The 23266-nt window shown below is 43.4% G+C and overlaps 1 protein-coding gene across 1 annotated transcript in view; it reads left to right on the top strand.

Annotated features, from left to right (window-relative positions):
- The window catches only part of LOC132818068 (synaptosomal-associated protein 23-like), a 30501-nt gene that overhangs the window by 1071 nt on the left and 6164 nt on the right, over window positions 1-23266 (top strand). Inside the window, exons 2-6 of the mRNA XM_060828718.1 lie at window positions 16895-16967; window positions 17542-17583; window positions 18710-18758; window positions 19868-19985; window positions 22999-23154. Of these exons, the coding sequence (XP_060684701.1) occupies window positions 16911-16967; window positions 17542-17583; window positions 18710-18758; window positions 19868-19985; window positions 22999-23154 (422 nt within the window). The 5' untranslated portion in view covers window positions 16895-16910. The remainder of the gene's footprint in view (window positions 1-16894; window positions 16968-17541; window positions 17584-18709; window positions 18759-19867; window positions 19986-22998; window positions 23155-23266) is intronic.

Here is a 23266-nt window from a genome sequence, read left to right as displayed (position 1 = left end):
GTAGAAATAGATTCCTGGGTGAATAAGAGAGTAAAACGAATAAGAGAAAGTGTGTCATCACCATTGAAGAAAGACGGGGCATCTCAGAAATAGCATTAAGTCAAAAGTGGAAGGCAGGGACCAACTCAGGAAAATTACAATCTCCTGGGAAGTATAACTGAGCAAATTGTTGGAACTGTGGGCTGCCAATTCCTGGACCCCGAAGGGCTTCATCTAAATGTATTTCAAAGAAGTGACTGTTAGTTCATCCTTTTGTTTTAATTTTCCAAAACTCAAAGCTTTCATTGGATAGGAAAGTAGAGAATTTTTAATTAAAAAAAGGACTAAGTAGCAGGCTATTTAGCTTAACAACTGTTATAACAATGATTATTATTATTTTTGGAAATTCAGGCAGAGTCAACATGTTTTTTTTAAGATTAGATTACTTAGTGTGGAAACAGGCCCTTCGGCCCAACAAGTCCACACTGACCCGCCGAAGCGCAACCCACCCATACATTTACCCCTTACCTAATTCACCTGACCCACACATCTTTGGACTGTGGGAGGAAACCGGAGCACCCGGAAGAAACCCACACAGACACGGGGAGAACGTGCAAACTCCAGACAGTCAGTCGCCTGAGTCGGGAATTGAACCCGGGTCTCAGGGGCTGTGAGACAGCAGTGCTAACCACTGTGCCACCATGCTGCCCTTTTTGTGAAAGAGTAATCCTGTCTAACCATTTTATTGGACTTCTGAGGAAGTAACACTAATGATAATTGAGGGAAAACTGATGGATGTAGTGTACTTGAATTTTCAGAAGGCATTTGATAAGGTTCAGTGAGGATTAATGAGTCATTTTATGGTTGGCAACATGGAACTAGCAGTGTGCTATGGGCATTGTTGGGACCTTTTACAATTTCTAAGAATGATTTAGATGAAGGAACAGAAAGCACTGCTACATTTCCTGTCTCGTTTTTACTGTATCAGTTATATATGGTAGAAATGACAAAAGAAAAGCTACTCTTGGCCTACAGATAGATTGAAAAGTGATTTGTAAGGGAACTGCAGAGGGGTATTAAGTGAGTGGGTGAAGATCCAGTGGGAAATTGACCATTCTTAGCAGAGAGAATAAAAGGGAAGCATATTATCTAGTGGTGAGTGTTTGTAGAGCTTTGAGTTAGGATCTGAGTAGTCTGTTTCCATGCTGTATGACTGTGACTCTGAGTTAGGTGCATGAATTGAAAAGGTTCTGCAGATTCTTACTGGACTCAAAACTCTGCCCTCTACATAATGCCAGACCTGCTCAGCAGTTTCTATTTCTGTTTTTGTTTTGGGGAAGCTGGGATGTTTGCTCACTTTTATCTTCTCTAAAGAGAATATTTCATAAAACGTCCAAACTTGAGGGGTGTAGACTGAGAGAACCTTATCAGATGAGAAAGCAGAAGAACGTAGAGGTTAATAATAAGGACTGAGTGCACTGAGGAAAAGGTTTTTTACACTGATGGGTTAGGATATGCAATGTATGGGAGGGTCAGATTCAAATGCTAATTTCCAAAGGAATTAGAAATGCATTGTGTGAGGGATAAAGGAATGGGAATTGAGATGTGCTAAACTGGTTTTCCTGAGAGCCAACACAGGCATCATAATGGCTGAAAGATGCCCTGCTATGGAGCATATTCTGAGATTTTAAGTACCCTGTCTACCTCTCTTCCTCCCTCCCTCCCCCCCCCCCCCCCCCCCCCCCCCCCTCTTCCCCCCCCTCTCCCTCCCCCCCTCCTCCCCCCCCTCCCTCCCTCCTCCTCCCCCCCTCCCTCCCTCCCCCCCCCCCCCCCCCAATCCTACTGCCATAAGCTGCTCCTTTTCTCTCCCTGCTTGCCATCTGTAACATTTTCATCATCCCATCTCTGAAACATATCACACATCATCTCTCTCTCTCTCTCTCTCTCACACTCACTCACACACACACCAAAAACAGGTGGTCGACCTATCCGTGTGTCGTGTAGTTTGGGTTAAATTTACAGTTGAAGTCAGGGCAATTTAGCTCTGGTGTTTTACAGCTAGTGTAGAACCTGTCATAGTCACCGAGATGTACAGCCCTTAAAATTAATACAGACAGAAAGAGCTGGAACTCTGGCGGTGGAAAGAGAAACAAAGTTTGTCTTTCACGTCTGATGAGACACTTCCTCAAACTTCCTTGATTCATGTCTGGCTGACCCTGCCTTTAGTGTCCTTTTCTGATCTATTGTTTGAGGGGGTTGTTCATTTGGGAGTAATTCAAATGCTATAATTTGTTTCCAGCACTGGCTTTAGGGCAAAGTGGAACCGTGGATGTGTACACAAAACTAAAAATGTACAAATGTACTGCAGATGGTGAAAATCTGAAACGAAAGCAGATATTGTTGGTGAAACTCAGCAGCTCTGGCAGTGTGTGGAGAAGAAGTAGAGTTAATGTTTCCGAACCAGTGACATTCGGACCTAATTGTAGCTAGGAAAAGGTATTTCAGCAAATATAGTATTTGCTGAAGTTGGGCGGAGTAAATGATTGGAGATGAAGCCCGGAGAGAAAACAGCAGGTGGGCAACCGAATGGGTAATAGTTAGCCTGGGAGAGTGAATAGCTGTTAATAGGGACAATTAGGTGATAGTGGATTGTTAGTAGTAACAACCCATGTGATGACAAGGGGAATGTGTGTGGGGGTTGGGGAAAGATGCCTCAGACTTTAGAATTATTGAACTTGATATTGAATCCTGAAGGCTGCAGGGTTCCCAATCAGAAAATGAGACGCTGTTCTTTCAGTTTGCACTGAGCTTCACTGGAGCACTGCAGCAAGCCTCAGGCAGAGATGTTAGCCAGCAAACACTGGTGTTTTGAAGTGTCAGGCAACTGGAAGCTCAGGATCATTTTTGTGGACCGAATGTAGGTGTTCTGCAAAGTGGTCACCCAGTCTCTGAGTGGCAGCAGACAAGATTGAACACAGTTTCACCTGGGACGTATATCTGGAGCTTTGGATAGTGAGAAAATGAGCATTTTCTGCATTTGCATGGGAAAGTGTTGGGAGTGGAGCAGGAGTGGGCGAGGATGTACTGGAGAGAATGGTCCCTGCAGAAGGCTAACCGGGGAGGGGAATATGTTTGGTTGTGGTATCTGTTGGAGGTGGTGGAAATGGCACCTAACTATCCTTTGGATGTGGATGCTGTTTGGATGGGAAATGAGGGCCAGGGTGACCCTATGATTATTATGTGTGGAAAGATGATGGGTGAGAGCAGAAGTTCAGGAGAGGGGCCAGACATGGCTGAGGGGAACTGTGGTGGTGGTGTTGGTTTGGGGGTGGGGAGGGGGTAGTGGTATGTGAAACGGAGGGGTGGAGTCCTCAGTCGTGGGAAAAGTTGGCTATTTTGGAAATTTCCCTGTGGACTTTGGCATCATCAGAACTGACATGACAAAGGTGGTGAAACTAGGAGAATGGAATGGAGTCTTTAGAGGAAGTAAGGCGTGAGGATGTATAGTCAAGTTAAGTTGGGGGTGGGGGCTGATAACGCTGGAACAAGGAATCTTCCACATATTCCACAAAGAGAGGGGCATAACTGAAGCCCATGCAGGTACCCATGGTCATGCCTTTAACCTGAAGAAAGTAATTGGAGTTAAACGAGAAGTTTTTAAAAAGTGAGGACAAGCTCAGCTAGCTGGAGTGTGGCGGTGTTTGGGAATGATTCAAGCCTTCTTTCCAGGAAGAAGTACAAAGCCCTGAGACTACTCTAGGGGATGGACGTGTCAAAGGATTTTACTAACTCGGGTTCATCCTTTCAGGACCTGGCTGGGAGTGCTGTGAGCTGTGTCAGACCAGGATGGCTGGTTTGTCACTGACCTGCAAGAAACATCTGTCAAACATGGCACATCTTGCACAATCAACATGTTTGGCACGACTCCTGTTTGTAAATGTTGATACTGGGCACAAAACAAATTTTGTAATACTTTTTGTTTCACTAGCAGAGAACTGTTGACCTATCTTAATTGCATGCATATGTCAGGAAATGCTTTATGTTTGCAACTTGAATCAACAGACACTCGAACTGAGCAGTACGACATGGAATGCAGGTTGTTTTAGATTAGATTACATACAGTGTGGAAACAGGCCCTTCGGCCCTACAAGTCCACACCGACCCTCTGAACAGCAACCCACCCAGACCCATTCCCCTACATTTACCTCTTCACCTAACACTACGGGCAATTTAGTATGGCCAATTCACCTAACTATGGGGGGTACCCACACAGACACGAAGAGAATGTGCAAACTCCACACAGACAGTTGGCTGAGGCAGGAATTAAACCCAGGTCTCTGGCGCTGAGAGGCAGCAGTGCTAACCACTATAGCACCGTGCCGCCTGTGTGCCCTGGAGCTAGCTGATCTGATGTTATTGACTACAGGGACAAATACATAATTCTTTTGAATAGTCCTCTGACAGATCAGTGACCATTGAAATGTAACTTACACCAAAATGACAATTCTCCTGCTCCTCAGATGCTGCCTGACCTGCCATGCTTTTACAGCACCATACTTATTGACTCTGAATATGAGTGAATCAAGTCTCCAGTGCGCATTATTAAGTAATGGGTCAAATTTGCCTGAGTGTTTGGACTGATTGTGTTACTTTCCGTGCCCCTGGTTGTGAGGTTCTAATTGAACTAATTTGCATATACAGTATCTTTCACAACTTCTGAACAACCTCAAACACTTACTTCAAAATTACTTCATTTATTGTGACATGGCATTGTACCGTAGGAAACAGCAGCTAATTTGCACTCAACAAGCTCCCACTCTCTGAATTTTTTTTAAAAAATGATGTTAGTTATGGGATAAATATTGATCAGGACAACAGACAGAGCTCCTCTGTTGTTCAGGTAGATGCAGTATGATCTGAAAATGCACACGGAACCTCCTATTTAATGTCCTACCCAAAACCATTAACAGTACAACATTGGGTCACCAGCCTGTATTCTTGGCTCAAGTGTCTGCAGTGGATCACCTTCTGACTCAGGAGACAATTCAGATAGGAGGCTGTAGCAGTGACCAGGGTCGTTCACGTGTTCCTGACTGTCTGAGGTCTGTCTCCATAACTGACTGTCAGAAATAACACTGGCTGCACTTACTGGAAAGTATTTGACTGCTTTCAGGATATCCTGAGTTCAGGACTGGTTGTGTTTACTGCATTGGATAAAGCTGTATTTTGTAACACTTTGTTCAGGTGCACTTTGTTCAAAATCAATTGCAACATTTTCTCCTTGTGGCACATGTAACAAAATAATAAATAAGGGTTTCAATTGTTTCTCCACTAAGCTCTTCCCAGCTCTTTGAGTTTCTCAGTAAAGCTGCAATCTAGCCATTCTAAGTTCCCTCACAGATCCTGTATACTGTATTATCTCTTCAAATTTCTGTGTCAATCCTCCCTTAGATACAGGACTTTGCTCTTTTGTATAGCTAATTGATTTATGGACCTTTATGCAACCAACCGGCAACTGCTGCTCACCCAGCAGGGTGTTGTGGAGAGGTGGCTGTGGGCCACTTAGCTCATCTACTACTTAGATGGTGTGAAACAATGTTAGGCTTTAGTATGACAGCTCTACTCGAGCTCTCCCAGCTGCTAGGGAATATTCTTACAAAGCTCAGCATTTTTGTGTCAGGATGTCCCAGGGTGCTCTGTGGCCAATTAAGTAATTTGTTTCAGTGTAGGAAACGGGTGGCAGCAAGGCTCAACAAACAACAATGTAATGACATCTGGTTTACGATGCTGACTGGTGAGGGAAATGCCCCGGTTCTTTGTATACTTCTACGGGATCTTTCACCTGACAGGGTGGGTGGAGCCTCAGTGTTACATCTTACCAAAAAGAATTTTGATAGTATTACACTTCCATCCATACTGCAATGGAGATTGCTGGCTGAAGTGTCTACTGTGGGACTTGAACCTGCAATCCTCTGGCTCTTAAGGTTAGAGCGCTGTCAATTGAGTCACAGATGAGAGTTCAGATAAGCAGATGCACAATGTAAAGTTGTGACTCCTGCTCGTTGCAGAAAGATGCAGAACTGCGGGTTGGCAGTACTGCGTGGTTAGCTCAGAACTGCTCTTGCGAGCGTCAGCTCCGATGTAATGTCCAAAAATGACCTGAGGTTTTAAACTGCCAAAGCTGTTTATCAACAAACTGTTGCAGATGGTGAGAGATGTAGAACATCAAACAGTACAGGCTCTTTGGCTCTCGATTTTGTCAACTTCTTATCCTACTCTAAGATCAAACTTACCTACATATCCTTAATTTTACTATTATCCATATGCCTATCTAAGAGTCGCTTAAATGTCCCTAATGTATCAAACTCTACTACTACACACACACTGCTCTCTGTGTTAAAAAAAACCTACCTCTGACATCTCCCCTGAACCTTCCTCCAATGACCTTTAAAATTATGCTCCCTCGTGAGAACCATTTCTACCCTTGGTAAAAGTCTCTGGCTACCCACTTTATTTATGCCTCTCTCCTCATTCTTGTACACCTCTGCCAAGTCACCTCTCATCCTCTTTTTAATGAAATGAGGAAAGCTCTAGCTCCCTCAACCTTCCTTCATAAGACATGCTCTCCAGTGCAGGCAGCATCCTGGTAAATCTCCTCTGCACCCTTTCTAAAGTTTCCACATCCTTCCTATAATGAGGCGACCAGAACTGAACACAATATTCCACATGTGGTCCAACCAGTGCTTTATAGAGCTGCAGCATAATCTTATAGCTCTTAAAACTCTATCCCCCTGCTAATGAAAGCCAACACATCATACGCCTTCTCAACAACCCAATCAACTTGGGTGGCAACTTTGAGGGATCTATGGACGTGGTCCCCAAGATCCCTGTGTTCCTCAACACTGTCAAGAATCCTGTCTTTAACCCTATAATCTGCATTCAAATTTGACTTTCTAAAATGAATCACTTCACACTTTTCTAGTTTGAACTCCATCTGCCACTTCAGCTCAGCTCTGCATCCTGTCAATGTCCCAGTGCAACTTACAACAGTACTCCACCAACCTTTGTGTCTTTGGCAAATATACTAACCCACCCTTCCACTATCACAGAGCAGAGGTCCCAAAACAGATCCCTGTGGAACACAACTGGTCACCAAGCTCCAGGCAGAATATTTTTCATCTACTACCACCCGCTGTCTTCTATGGGCCAGCCAGTTCTGTATCCAGCCAAATTTCCCTGTATTCCATGTCTCCTTACTTTCTGAATGAGCCTACCATGGGGGAACCTTATCAAACACCTTGCTAAAATTCATATACACCACAACTACTGCTCTACTTTCATCAGTGTTTTGTCACATCCTCAAAGAATTCAGTCAGGCTTGTCCTGTCATGACCTGCCCCTCACACAGCCATGCTGACCATCTCTTATCAAGCTATGCTTTTCCAAATAATCGTACATCCTGTCTGTCAGAATCCTCTCCAATAATTTGCCCACCACTGACATAAAACTTACTAATTTTCGGGGTTATCCCTATTTCCTTTCTTTTACAAAAGAATAACATTTGCCACCCTCCAATCATCTAGTACTACACAGTGAGGACACAAAGATCATTGCCCAAGGCACAGCAATCTCTTCCCTTGCTTCCTGTAGTAACCTTGGGTATATCTCATCTGCCCCAGGGAACTTATCTATCCCCATGTTTATCAAAATTTCCAGCACATCCTCCTCCTTAACATCGACCTGTTTGAGTATATCGGACTGTTTCACACTGTCCATATAAATGACTTGTGAATACTGAAGCAAAGGATTCATTAAGGACCTCGCTTACCTCCTCTGACTCCAGTTCTCTCCACTATCCCTGATCAGCCCTAACCTCACTGTATGTCTGGGTGTAAATGGTATGGGTCCCAGAGCGCTCCTTCTGAAAAGATTGTAGACTGAAGCAATATGAGAGAGTCCATGTAAGGTCTCTGTGTGGATCTGTGGTTTCTATTAGCTTTCTTTTCCCATTTGCATTGATTTATTAACAGCTTTAACTCTTACAAAATTGGCAAAACATCATTTTCGTGTGTACTCACTGTTTATATGCTATAATAAAGAAGGTGTCTTGAATTAAGCAAGTAAGAGACACATTTTATTTCACTAAAATTCTCTCCAAATTTATTTTAAAATGTCAAAAAAATCTACAGTTTGTGCACAAGTGGTTAACCTTGGCCAAATTAAGATTTAATAAGGAAATACAAGATAAGCAAAAGCTTACTGGTTATAGCTGTCCACAACTATCCAGAGGTGGTCTTCATCTGCATTTTAGTTATAGTCAGTGATGTATGCTAGAGATATTTGTCTGCTTGCATATAGAGACTACCCAACCCAAGCTGAAAGCCTAGATGGAATATTGCAGAGAGTGTGTGAAAGCTACTCACTCTGACAGTGAGTGGTTTCTGCCAAATACAGTCTCCAGATGAGCTGTCTCCATGTCAGTTGGATGTTCAGCTTAGCTGATGTCTACATAGACATGTTCATATACATCACACAAATAACTTCTGAGGGTTTCATTCTTCAGAGTTAACAGCTGTGAAGATGCTAAAAGCTGTTTACATGTTTCCAGGGTTTATTGTCTCGGGTCAGTTCTTCAATGGGATTAAATCTGGTGATATACTAAAGTTGGCACCCAATTACTTTAGTTGGTTTAAAAACTTTTTTTTAATAAGTCCATAGTATGAAACTAAATAAAATTATTAATTATGACCTCAAAATCATAACAATGTAATCTTACATTACCCAGACAATTACATGTTCAGAGATGTTGTTATACATCCCAGAACTCTGGGAAGCTCGGGAAGAGTTTGCTGGGTCCCTTGTTGAGATATTTGTATCATCAGCATTCATGGGTGAAGTACCAAAACACTGGAGGTTGAGTAATGTAGTGCCACTACTTAAGAAAGTTGGTCAGGAAAAGCCAGGAATAATCAGACTAGTGAGCCTGACATCAGTGGTTGATTTGTTGTTGGAGGGATTCTGATGGAAAGACAAGGACTGATTTGGAGTTGTCAACATGGCTTTGTGCATGGGAGATTGTGTCTCATGAATTTAGCTAAGTTTTTTTTTGAGGTGATAAGGGCACCTCAAGAGTGACAGATGTTATCTATATGGACTTCAGCAAGGCTTTCAATAGGGTCCACATGCACGACTGGTTAATTAGATTAGATCGCATGGAATCTGGGGAAACTGGCTAATTGGACACACAATTGGCTTGAAGGTTAGAGACAGAAGGTGATGGCAGAGGGTTGTTGATTGGACTGGAGACCTGTGACCAGTGGTGTGCCACATGGAATGGTGCTGGATCCACTGCTTTTGGTTATTTATATAAATGGTTTGAACTTGAATGTAAAAAATATGGCAAAGTTTGCAGAGGACATTCAAAATTGATGGTGTACTGGACAATGAAGGAAGTTATCTCATGATCCATGGACCGAGGAGTGGTAGAAGGACTTTAGATAAATGCAAAGGATTGTGTCTTGGTAAGGCATACTGGGACAGGACTTATACACTTAATGTAGGACCTTGGGGAGTGTTGTTGAACAAAGACTGGGTGGTACATAGTTCCCTGAAAGTGGAGTCACAAATGGACAGGGTGGTGAAGAAGGCTTTTGGCATGCTTGTCTTCATTGGTCAGTGTATTGAGTATAGGAGTTGGTATACTTTTGAAATACTACGTTCAATTTTGGTTCCCACTGCAAATAGGAGGGATGTTGTTAAACTTGAACGAGTTCAGAAAAAGTTAAATTCGTGCCGGAATTAAAGGGTTGAGGAGGATGCTGAATGTGCTGTGGCTGAGTTTATTCCCCTGGAGCATCGGAGGCCGAGAGGTGAACTTTATAGAGGATTATAAAATCATAAGGGGCATGCATAAGGTGAATAACTAATGTGAGGGGATCCAAAACTAGAAGGCATAGGTTTAAGGGAAAAGGGACCTGAGGGGGAACTTTTTGTACAGAGGGTGTATGGATCGAGCTGCCAGAGGAAGTGGTGGAGGATGGTACGATTACAGCATTTTAAAAGGCTTCTGAATGGGTATATGAATAGAAAGGGTTTAGAGGGATATGAGCCAAATGCTGGCAAATGGGACTAGATTAATTTAGGATACCTTGGTCAGCATGGGCGAGTTGGACAGAATGGTCTGTTTCCATGCTGTACAGCTCTATGTACATTTGGGAGAAGCCCTTGGATGCAGTTTTCAAAGTACAGACTGTTATTGAAATTTGGTATAGATCTTTTTCCTTATACTGTATTTTAATTAACCCTGTGCATGTTTGTCATTTTCCAGCTCTGACATTTTTTTTACAAGGCTGATCTTTTTGTCGTTTATTAACTCAATTGCAGTAAATTTGCTTTGGCTGTAATCCAGTTGTTTTCTGTATTATTGTATGACCCTCTGATCTCTGGAGCATGTGGGACCTAACCCCAGGACTCCTTTGCCTAGAGACAGGGATGCTACCACTGTTTCACAAGAATACCTTATGACCTTTTGTATTTGATGTGCAGTTAAATAAAGAACAAGGGCAGCACAGTGACACAGCAGCTAGCAATTCCCACCTCAGACAACTGTCTGTGTGGAGTTTGCACATTCTCCCAGTGTCTGCGTGGGTTTCCTCTGGGTGCTCCGGTTTCCTCCCACAGTCCAAAAATGTGCAGGTTATGTGAATTGGCCATGCTAAACTGCCCATAGTGTTAGGTGAAGGGGTAAATATAGGGGAATGGGTTGCTCTTCGGAGGGTCATGTGGACTTGTTGGGCCGAAGGGCCTGTTTCCACACTGTAAATAATCTAATCTAAAAAGAAGGGCATGCAATTGAAAGAACCTAATTTAAAGTAATAAGTTGTGCTGTTACTGTTCTTCATTTCAACATCCCATGTGTAATCAATACTATCTATAAATCTGTTGCACTGATTCCCAGAATGGTGGCCCTTCTTCTATACAGAGCACTGAGAAACTTACTCTTTCATTTTTATCTCTTCTTTTAATTGTAAATAACAGCCTCTTAGTTTTGACTCCACCCCAGCTGTTTTTCTCTGTGAGCCTTGCTGTTTTCACTTATCTTTTAAAATTGATTCTGAGAGGGTGCTTGGTATTGAATACTTTACATCTAACAACTCTAAATTTGTTTGGAAATTGATTCCTACTCCTGTTCTAGATGCTAGAAACAGGATACTACTTGTAGCTTAGAAGAGATGAGGCGGATCAAAGCCGTGAAAAAATTTGCAAATTAAGTGAGAAAATGATGTGGTTTGACCAGGAGCAGGTTTGGGTTAGAGAGCATGGGGTGGGTAGGTGAATGTTATTTGCTGCAAGTTTGACAGCAGAGCTTTGGCTGACCTCTACTTTGCAAAGACAAAGTGGGAGACTAGCCAGGAGTCCATTGTTAACCTTTAAACTTGAAATTCCAATGTGTCGTTGAGGGTTGCAGACAGCCAAGACAGTGGTGGAGTGGGAAATGGTTTTATGGTTGGAACAGGTTGGCTCTCAGAGATGAGAGTAGTTGTTGTAGCTCAAGATAGAAAGAAATCAGGATTGCAGATACAGCCATAGCCAATTGCTAGGAAAGGAGTGGTGTTAGTGGTTAGAAATATAGTTTTGCCAATATTTAGGAGGAAATTTCTGATTATCAGATAAGTAGTTTGATGATTTTGCAATAGTGATGATGGTGATGTGGAAAAACTGATGTTCCTTTTTGAATGATATTTCTGAGATGGAAGTGTAGAGCTGAGGGGAGGTTCTTGGGGAAACCATTGGTAACAGGGTGGGATTTGTAAGAGGAGTCATCCTCTACAATTGGAGGAAAATGGAAACCGATATTTACTGTATTGCACAGCAGTGGAGAGGTATTGGAGGCACGTAGTGTGTTCAATGAGGTGAAAGGGTCAAGGTGCATGTGAGGGGGGGGGGGCGGGAAATAGTTTAACTTGTCGGAGTCACATAGGGGTCATTTGTGACTTCTGATCTGTTGCAGCCCCACAACAGAGGTTTAAAACTGGGGGGACTGGATCATGGATTCCAGGAAAGAGAGATTAGATTACCTACAATGTGGAAACAGGCCCTTCGGCCCAACCAGTCCACACCGACACCCAAAAAGCAACCCACCCAGACCCATTTCCCTCTGATGCACCTAACACTACGGGCAATTTAGCATGGCCAATTCACCTGACTTGCACATCTTTGGACTGTGGGAGGAAACCCACAGGGAGAAGTGCAAACTCCACACAGAGTGGGATTGAACCTGGGACCCTGGTACTGTAAGGTAGCAGTGCTAGCCACTACCGCCCCATGCTGTCCCTGTTCTGTGTGTGTTTGATGTGGATAGATTAGATTAGACTTACAGTGTGGAAACAGGCCCTTCGGCCCAACAAGTCCACACCGACCCGCCGAAGCGCAACCCACCCATACCCCTACATTTACCCCTTACCTAACACTATGGGCAATTTAGCATGGCCAATTCACCTGACCCGCACATCTTTGTGACTGTGGGAGGAAACCGGAGCACCCGGAGGAAACCCACGCAGACACGGGGAGAACGTGCAAACTCCACACAGTCAGTCGCCTGAGTCGGGAATTGAACCCGGGTCTACAGGCGCTGTGAGGCAGCAGTGCTAACCACTGTGCCACCGTGCCGCCCACATAGTATCAAGAGAGCATTACTTTCCACTTACTTTTAGTTTAAGAGATGAGGGATTTTTACTCTGCATAAGGGGCAGACTTTTCATATAGAGGGTGATGCATGTATGGAAAAAGCTGCCAGAGGAAGTGGTGGAGGCTGGTACAATTCCAATATTTAAAAGGCATCTGGATAGGTATATGAACAGGATGGTTTTACAGGGATATGGGTCAAGTGCTGGCAAATGATTAGATTGGATTAGATTACTTAGTGTGGAAACAGGCCCTTCGGCCCAACAAGTCCACACTGACCCGCCGAAGCACAACCCACCCATACCCCTACATTTACCCCTTACCTAACACTACGGGCAATTTAGCATGGCCAATTCACCTGACCCGCACATCTTTGGACTGTGGGAGGAAACCGGAGCACCCAGAGGAAACCCACGCAGACACGGGACTAGATTAGATTAGATTAAGGTATCTGGTTGTCATGGATAAGTTGGACTGAAGGGTTTGTTTCCGTGCTGTACATCCATCTTATCTAACAATGTGCTGTCACTGTCCCAAGAGTGTTTGATGGGAACAGTGCTTGGAGCTTTATTTAGTTTTCTTACAGTTTAAGAGTGGTGAGGAGGGGATTGTTGATGTAACTTTCAATTTAACAAAGTAAAGATTAGATTACTTATAGTGTGAAACAGACCCTCCAGCCCAACAAGCCCATACCGACCCACTGAAGCGCAACCCGTTCCCCTACATTTACCTTTTCACTTAACACTACGGGCAATTTAGCAAGGCCAATTCACCTAACCTGCACATTTTTGGACTGTGGGAGGAAACCCACGCAGACATGGGGAGAATGTGCAAACTCCACACAGTCAGTCGCCTGAGGTGGGAATTGAACCCTGGTCTCTGGCACTGTGAGGCAGCAGTGCTAACCGCTGTGCCACCGTGCCGCCCAAAAGAGAGCTTTACTCAGTGTATTTAATTTCTCACTTGCTGTCCCTGTCCTGGGAACATTTTGATGGGGATGGTATCGAGGGGACTTGCTCTTTTAAGCACAAAATTTAATTAAATATCCAATAGAAACAGCAGGTTCTAAAAACTTAAAATGATCCATAATGAATGGGAGATGGCAGGTGTAATGGGAAACCAGATGTGCAGTGTGTATTGCTTGGTGTTAGATCCTCTCTAAATTCAGGTAAATGTCACTGTTTGTCAGTGTTTAATTTTCGTGATTCCCAGTCTGTCTTGAGTGGGGTTTGAATGAAAGTTTTTTTTTATTCATTGTGGGATGTGGCGTTGCGAGGTATACCAGCATTTATTGCCCTTGGGAAGGTGATGGTGAGCTGCTGGTTTGAACCACTGTAGACTACCTTTTGTGGGTTGGCCCACAATGCTACTAGCCTTGAAATGTTTTACAAGATAAGTAGTGCTGTACGAAAGCACGTTGTTGTTGTTTGAATGGGTATAATTCTGGTTTGACTGTAATGCTCCCTGCAGTTGAACAGCTGCCTGCAATCCCTGCTTAGGAATTCAGTAAAAGAGTTGCAACTTGGTTTGGGTGCAGATTTTGCCTCCCTGTGGCAATCATAAGCTGCCTGTAGGTATAGAGGTATCAGGAATAAATGTCAAATGGAAGTCTTGACTTGCATATGACCTGTATAGACCATGGTTAACAGTTGGAGCACTGTGTGCTGCTTTGATTATATCATCATATAAATTTGCTAACCAGGTTAGGGATTTTTTTGCACAAGGGAAGGTTGAGGCAACATGATGTGTCTGGTCTTTAAATTTATGGAAGTGTTTCATGCAGGGAAAACGTTTCCACTGGTGATGAGAGTCCAGAATTAAAAGGCACAATTATAAGCAGATCACCAGTAAATCCAGTGAGGAATGATTAGAATGGAGAGATCATGACTAAGTGGAATATTTGGGACAAATAGCATAGATGCACTTGAAGGGAAGTTTTATAAAAACAGGATGTTTGCTCGTTACAACAGTGACTACACTTGGAAAGTATTTTATTAACTGTAAGACAAGTTGGAACTTCCTAAGGTTGTGCAAACAAAAATCACTTTCTTTCATTTGAAGAAACCAATGAATTTTTGAGTTGAAAAGTGTGGTGCTAGAAAAGCACAGCAAATCAGGCAGCATTGAAGGAGCAGGAGAATTGTTGTTTCGGGCATACGGCCTTCATCAGGAATTTTTGATGCCCCACTCACTCCTCTTCAGAGTCATGCAGCATGGAAGTGGACTCTTTGGTCCAACTAGTCCACAGCGACAATAGTCCCACCTGTCTGTGCTTGACCTCTATCTCTCCAAATGTTTCTCATTCATGTACTTATCCAAATATCTTTTTAAATGTTGTTGTTGTACCTGCATCCACCACTTCCTCTAAGTTCATTGCACACACAAGCCACTCTGTTGTTTTAAAAAAAAAGCCCCTCGTATTTTTAAAATCTTTAAGTCCACCCTCACTCCTGTTTGTAAAGATTTGAGGAAGATGAAATAGATGTGTCTTGCTGTTAATGAGTTGCAGAGTAATAGAAGCAGGCTTATGTCACTGCTGTCAGTATGTGATACTGTGGTGGTTGAGGTAGTTGGCTGTCCCCATTCCACTTTGTCAATACTATGTCTAGGGCTCCTCTAATGATCATTATTAGTTAATGAGTCTAAACAAGAGACACTTTCTTTGTTAACAAGGTGGTATATTTCATAACAGTAATAACTACAATTAATATTACTGGTCGTGCGTAAACCGGAAGACACTCTGGAACTTATTTGTTCTCTTTGGACACTCGTGCAGAATTCCACTGTCAGTGCTAAAGATTGTATTACATCATCAGACTAGGTGGAGCCATTGCAGTACCAGCATTAACGTTTTCAAGACTATTACCTTGTGCAACACATACAGTAGATTAGATTAGATTCCCTATAGAATTACATACACTGGTACGTAGTAGAACAGAAAAACCGATGCTCTGCAGAAATTCACCAAAGGTCCTCAGACAGCACCTTCCAAACTCATGACCACGTCCATCTAGAAGGGTTACACCTGAGACATTGACTTCTCCACCTCCTGATGCTGTCTGGCTTGCTGTGGTCTTTTAGCCTCTTGTCCATCTACCAGTTTCTTCCCCCAGTACAAAGATGTGCAGGTTAGGTGGATTGGCCATGATAAATGCGGGGTTATAGGGATAAAATAGGGAGCTAGGTTTGAGTGAAATGCTCTTTGGAGGGCCAGTGTATACTTGATGGGCTGATAGGCTCTTTCTGCATTGTAGGGTTTCTATGAACAGCCAATTGACCCTTAATTGATATCAATCACCCATTCCTCTTTCCATTTCAGATGATAACTGTAGATACTTAGTCACTGTGTAACTACTCTTGTGGTAGTGTCTCAGCCTCTGGATCAGGATACCCAGATTCAAGACCCACCTGCTCTGAAGATGTGTATTAACCATATCTGAACCAGCTGGTGAGAAAGCATTTCCATGTAACTGCTCCAGCTCCCTTGCTGAACCTGCTGCCACACCCAGGCCTCAAGGCAAATCGGCCATCAGGGTTGTTTGATTTGTCCCCGTGTGGCATTATCCGTTTCCACAGGGTACTCATCGCTGCTGCAATTTGGAGTTCCTCTTTCTCATTTCCAGGGTTACTGTGCAGTACAAAGAACAATTTGGGGCAGTGCCTGTTAGGTAGACTGAAATAGTTGGAGCAGTGGTCATTTCCTTATTAACACAAGAACCGCTGACAGGAAGCTTAGTTTTGTGTTCATCTCTTTCACCGGAGAGTGCAGTTACTACATACTGAGAGGAAACTGCTTTACATGCTGTGGAAACCACATATAAGGTCTAATTTTACACAGTGCTCATAATGTCCATCTCTCAATACGATTACATTGTGTCTTTTGAGGCAATAGGGTTCCAAAATAAGCCCCAGAACTTACTGAGCAGTGGGCAAAACAGGACTGAGTAAGTTGGCTTCAGAACTAATGGAATTCTGAGTTTCATTGAAGGGATGAAACTCAATCAGAATGGATGTGCATTCAGGTCGTCTTTTATGATCTTAGGATGTGTTAGTGTTTTACAGCACAAGACACGATTACAGGACCCAAAGGAATTATTATAATATCTCCAATGGACATGTACAGAGCTGGTACGGAGCAACATTCACAGAGTCCAGGAGCAAAGAACACTACTTTCCCTGAGTCTCAGCTGACATCTGTTTTTGTTTCACATGTCTTTTTCTACCCCGTTAGGTTTGGGCCGGTCAAAATGGCAGATATGTCTACTGAGGATATACAGATCCGAGCAAACCAGGTGACAGATGAGGTGAGTCTCTGCTGTGAGTTGGGTTTTTAGTCAGATGGGCCAGTTTGCATCCTTATAAAAAGTGGGTTTTTATTAAACACTGACACGGACACACAGATGGAGGGGAGGGACACGGAACACAATTCTCCTGAGTTGGATCTCAACTCCCTGCAGTAGATGGCTATTGGTAGCCAAATAATCTTTCAGACCATTTCCATCATCACAATTCTATCATTATCTAGCAAACAATGCGTGCCCATCAGAATCTTGTAACCCTTCCCCAACAGAGGGACACTTTGCTTCTTGGACCAATTAACTAACATTGACCTCAGCTTTTCACCCCAAACAAGTTGCTGCCCATTCCAACTGTTAGCTGGCTTTCAGGCCTGTTCTACAGGATGTTCCTAGTGTCCTTGATTTGATGAGGGCTGCTTTGGATTTACTTTCCAGCAATTTTTGATTTCCAAAGGGGTCTGACTTTCAGTCATTTCAAGTCGGATTCGAACAGTAAAGCTACATGGGTATAAACTATCATGGCTGTTGGTTTGTGAGCATAATGTCTTGGACTTGACAATTTCTGTTCCCCTCTTTACAGTCCCTGGAGAGTACCCGGAGGATGCTGCAACTGGCAGAGGAGGTAAAGCTGAACTGTGTCTTCTATTGGCCTTATAGTGCTGACTGCAGGGTAATGGGGCACATTGGGTTGATAGTGCAAAGGTGGTGGGACTTGCTGTTGGGGATCATGGAACAGGGTGACAGGATCTGTCAGTGTCACACTGGAAGGTAACAGGTTTGGATATATGACGGTCATGTCACAGGGCGATTATTGAAGCAGGCATTGTTCAAGTTTAATAATACAGTAGGTGTACACGATACACATTGTGTAGTAGTTACTAATGCAAAAACAAATACACATTATTGCAGCCTTCATTCTACCTTTTGGGTAGAACTGGGGTCTTGGGAAGAGGTGGCAAGGCTGTGTTTGCCAATATATCAGTATTACCGTATTTGTGTTTAGACTCCCACCTTACTCTTGACACTAGACTTATTTCTGCTGAGGTTTGAATAGTCTAATCATCAGGTCTACACAATTCTCTGAAATACTTTTCTGAAAATACAGCACTGAGAGTAGTCATCCGCAGCCTCAAGTGCTATTGAGATCACCATACTAGTGTCTTTTTATCTTCCCCCACGTTTCGTTTGCAAGTCAATAATATAAATCAAAAATACCACTGATCCCTGGGGACTCCGTTGTGCATTTCCTTCCAGTCTGATCAACCAAACAACAGTAGCAAACGGTTAGTTCTGTTCTTTTAATCACTATTCATGCTGCCACGATCACTTTAATCCCATGGGTCTCACTGGTTAAGTATTGGAGACTGGGAACAGCAGAAAGGATTAGTGCACGTGCATGTTGCAGTTGAAGACCTAGCACAGTGTCTCATGGTCTAGTCCCACCCTCAACCAACCATGTGTTCTTCTGAGGTTGTCTTGACTCTTCAGATAGTGATCTCAATCAGAATTCCTATTAAAAATATTTATTGGGGATTTCAAGCAAAAGCTGCAAGTGGATTTAGTAAATCCTTGGGTTTCTGAATTCCATGGAACTTTGGGCATGGATGGTGGGAGATGTAGCCAGGCTGCCTCTGCCCTGTCTCATTCAGCTCTGGCATGGTACATTTAATTGATGGATGTGATTGGGCTGTGCACAATGCAGTTTGTTAGATCCCTAGATACAGTGCTGACACTTCTTTTTGTTTCAGAGTAGGGATGCTGGTGGCAAGACTATGATCATGCTGGATGAGCAGGGAGGTACGTATGTAGTGCTGCCTGATCATAGGGAGCTGGGGCTGGTCTGGATAGGCAGGTTGGCCTGGTATTGTTATTCCACAGGCCCCTGGTCTGGTTAGTGTGTCCCTGTATTTGTTGGGAAGGGTGGAACAGGGATGTTAATGTAGTCTTGCTGTGACTTCCTTTACAGCACTTAGGCTGGTTAAGGCAGACTGTGATGCATGTAGGATCTTTGCCAATGGTTCTATTTTCAGGTCACCCACTCAACTACTGGGCAGTCCAGTGGAGAGAAACTTACAATCTCACCCTTTCCTCTCCTCAACGTGAACATTGAAGTGAAGTTATCGCCAGCAGCAACCCCTAGATCTCTGGCCTGTGAGAATGAGGGAAAGCTGAACAAGAATGATATTAAAACAAGGCAGTTTAGCCCATTGTGTGCACACAGGCTGAGAAACAAACCACTTGGCATAATTCCACTTTCCAGCATTTGATCTGTAGCTTTTTAGGTTCCAGCACTTAAGATGCATGTCCAGATACCTGTTAAATGAGTTAAGGGTCTCTGCCTTTACTGTCTCTGCAGGCAGTGAGTTCCAGACCCTTTCCTTTCTCTGGGCAAAAATATTTCCTCATCACCCCTGTACACTTACTAAAAATTACTTTAAATCTTTTCCTCTCACTCCTGACCTTTCTGCTAAGGTAAGTCCCATTAACTCCAGTTAGGCCCCTCACAGTTTTGTCCATCTGAATCAAATCTCCCTTCTCTTGTCCTAGGCAGATCGACCCCAGCCTACGGAGAAGGGATTAGTTGTTACTTACCATGTCACATGTGTCCACATGATGATTCCTATGTGGAGTGAACCTGATCTCTGCCACGGATTCTCAAACTTGGAAGCAGGCTTTGCCTGCTTGACAGGGCTGCTTGGTATTTCTGCACAGGTGAAGCATTTGTGTGTGTGGATGAAGTCACCAGGAGGAAGGAAACTCTGGACTGTTCCAGCAGAGGTTTCTTCATTGCACATGGGGTCATTCTGAAGCTTCAGGGGGTTAGCTTGAAATGGCTAGGGCAGCTGGGAGGAAAGCAGAGAGCCACAGAACAGCTGATGTTGCGACCATGTGCTGTTTTTGTTTAGAACAACTGAGGCGCATTGACGAAGGGCTGGACCAGATCAACCAGGATATGAAGGAGGCGGAGAAAAACCTAACTGACCTCACCAAATGCTGTGGCCTGTGTGTGTGTCCTTGCAGTAGGTAGGTGTTGCTGGTATTGGTCAGAGAATGGCTTCCAGCTGACCACCCGTTTCCAACCAAAACTAAGCACTTGTATCACATTTTTTACGGCCATGGGACATTAAAAAGTTGTAGACTTATCAGCGTATAGGAAATGTAACCAATTAGTGCATAGCTAACTCCCACAAATAGAGATAATAATTGGAAAATCTATTTTACTGATGTTGGTTGAGCAATAGTGGCTAGGACTGAAGTCTCCTGCTCTTCCTCAATATAATCATATGCATTGGCTCAAGAGGGTCTCAATTGAATATCTGGTAGTGCAGCACTCTCGTACCATGTTGGAAGTTAGCCAAGGTTATGTACTCAAGTCTCTGGAATGGGATTCTTAATCCTCTGACTCAGATAATATCTAAGCAGTGGCTGGCAGTATGTCATGTATTTAAAGAATGCAGAGACTTCAGTTCAGAAAGTAGACGAGCAGAAGGCTGGAAGAGCACAGCAAGCCAAGTAGCATCAGGAGGTGGAGAAGTCAATGTTCTGGATTTCTCAGACTTCTCCACCTCCTGATGCTACCTGGCTTGCTGTGCTCTCCCAGCCTCCTGCTTGTCTACTTTTGGATTCAGGGTCTGCATTTTTTTTTCTCTATTCAGTCCAGGAAGGGCATCCGTCACTGTCATAAAGTCATAGAATTATAGTTACATTTCTGATGATAAAGTGAAGAGACAGAAATTGACTTAAGAAGTTTTGAGGGCTGTGGCTATTTCACACAGGTACCAATTTTTGGACAATGTAAAGGGAACTTTACATTGTATTCAAAATGTTCAGTAGCTGGTTCTGTTGTTGGTTGTCAGTTCTTCCCTTAGTCTCCGTCATTGTCACAGTACATATTGGTGCTGGGAGCTGCCAGTAGATTTGCCTCAAGCTGAACATGTATGTAAATTTTGTGCAAATGTGAGCTGTACAGAATTTTACCTTAAAACTACACGATCTCATCAACACTGTCCTTGGAAGAGCAGCTGTAATTAACATGAACATTTGGCATGACGTGTGTTTGAGTACTTGGGCCTGCTATATGACAAACTAACTCCTTTCTTAATTTGGCTAACTAAAACGATCAATTCTAATGATCACAATCAGTTCAACGCTTCTGCTACACTATCCATTAACTGGTTAATCAAACTTTTGGCTGGTAGGATCCTAATTCCTCGGGAGCAGCTCGGGAGGAGTGGTCCAGGCTGTTTTCTGTAATGCTGGGCTCCTCGGTGACACTGCTCTACCTAAATGACTGATCTTTTGAGTTCATTTTCTTGCTCTTTCTCTCTCTCTCTTTCTCGTGCCTTCTCTTTCTCTCATTTGCCCCCTACCCCGAAACCCTATACCTCCCTCCCTATGCTTCATTCATTGAAGATTAACCTTAATATAAACCTGAGTGGAAAATGGGAGCCAATCAGTGATGTACATCGTGGAATCTGGCATGGAGAAAGTCAGCCGTTTTGGGGACCGTGTCCACGTTTGAGTAGGTGGTACATTTAACCGCATGCTGCATGAGCCTGTTGTGTGTCTGTGTAATTGTGGAAGTCTTGCAATTCTGTGCCATTAGAGTAAATAACTTGCATTGTCTGTCTCAACCTCAATGTCACCAAGTGTTTCATTTTCAATAAATAACTTCTGTAGTGCAGTCACTGTTGGAGGCCAAATGTTCACAGTAAAACACTTCCCAAATGCAACATGATAACGACCAAATGGTTTGCTCTTAGTGCTGTTAATTGAGGGATAAGTACTGGCCTAGAACAAGGAAAGGTTCCCCTGCTCAGTTTTGAAATAGTGTCAAGAGATGTGTGAAAGAAGGAGAATTGAAAACTGTCACAACTGCTGAAGTTGGCAGTGCTGTTCCTGGCCTTTTCTTCTAATCAATAATCGTGGCACCGACCTCTCATTTGAAAGACTTGCAATGGTGCAGAAAACCCTTTATTACTGCACTGATGCATCAGCCTGCATTATAGGCTCAAATCAAAATTTGTAAGGAGAAAGATGGAGGGAATTAGTATGAGAAATATTGGAACCACAAATCAAATGTGGAAACAGACAAGGAACTGGGAATGAGCAGTGTGTTGAATAGTCAAAAACAACAGGAAGACATTCTTTGTGTAAATAATTGAGTAAATGGGTAATTGAAGAAAATATCAGAAAAAATAGTCTAACACTCTTAGTGTGTTAACTAAGTTAAGACTAAGGACAGGAACAGCAGTCATCATCCTTGCAGACTTCTCTAGTAGATGTGATGGCTTTCACATCTCCTACAATGTAAGCACCAGACTGATTCAATACCATCAAAATCTAAAATGGACTAAATATGACTAAGGCAGATGAGAGACATGACAAAGGTTGAGAGTTGAACTTTAGTTTGTTACTCGTTCCCATGATAACCCTGCACTTATTGGCCTTTACTCTTCCACATCATTGGACAAAATATCAAACCAGCCCCAACGCTGACTAACCCATCCCCATCCCCGACCTCCAGGAATATTTTTATTTACACCAAACCTCACCCTACAATATTTGCTCATCCTAGATCGTTTCCCAGTTGCATACCCCTGATGCATCTCTCTGCACATCACCAGATCTCCAATTTGTATTTGATGTCTTCTAAACAACTCCCCAATCTGTGAACAATCAGCACAATCTCCCCTAATTTGTTAACCAGCCATCTCTAAATAGTCTGGATTGTCCCACGATCATTGTATAAACCTGCTTGCCAGGTTTGGAATGAAATCCAGATTGCAGTGCAGACTATTGCAGGAGGACAAATGAAGAGATTCATGTTCGGCATTGAAGAGAAGTCTTTTACACACTGCAGTTCACAACCCCAGTGTCCCAAAGGGCTTTCTAGCCAATAAAATACACACTTACTTCCTTCTACCTTTTTTTTTGTGCCCCCACCCCAATTGGACAATTACAGGGACCAATCCCCCCTCCAACACAGAATGAATCCTTCAAAACTAATTGTTACATTTCTGTCTGTCTCTCTCAGGGTGAAGAACTTCGAGATGGGGGATGCTTACAAGAAAGCCTGGGGTAGCGATGCTGATGGGAACACAGGCAAAGTTGTCTCCAATCAGCCAGGCAACACGCAGAATCACCATGAGATGGCCAGGAGGGGCGGTGAAGGAGAAGGCTACATTGCCAGGTAAGAGGGATAGGGCTGCATCATTGTCCAGATTCAGGGCATAGGCGGCTGGCTGCGCGTGTCACTTGTCACATTGGGATCAGCAAATGTCCTTTCACCACTAATCCCCAGC

This window comes from Hemiscyllium ocellatum, chromosome 8 (assembly GCF_020745735.1).
Source record: "Hemiscyllium ocellatum isolate sHemOce1 chromosome 8, sHemOce1.pat.X.cur, whole genome shotgun sequence".
Classification (NCBI taxonomy): domain Eukaryota; kingdom Metazoa; phylum Chordata; class Chondrichthyes; order Orectolobiformes; family Hemiscylliidae; genus Hemiscyllium; species Hemiscyllium ocellatum.
This window is presented reverse-complemented; position numbering and strand designations above follow the sequence as displayed.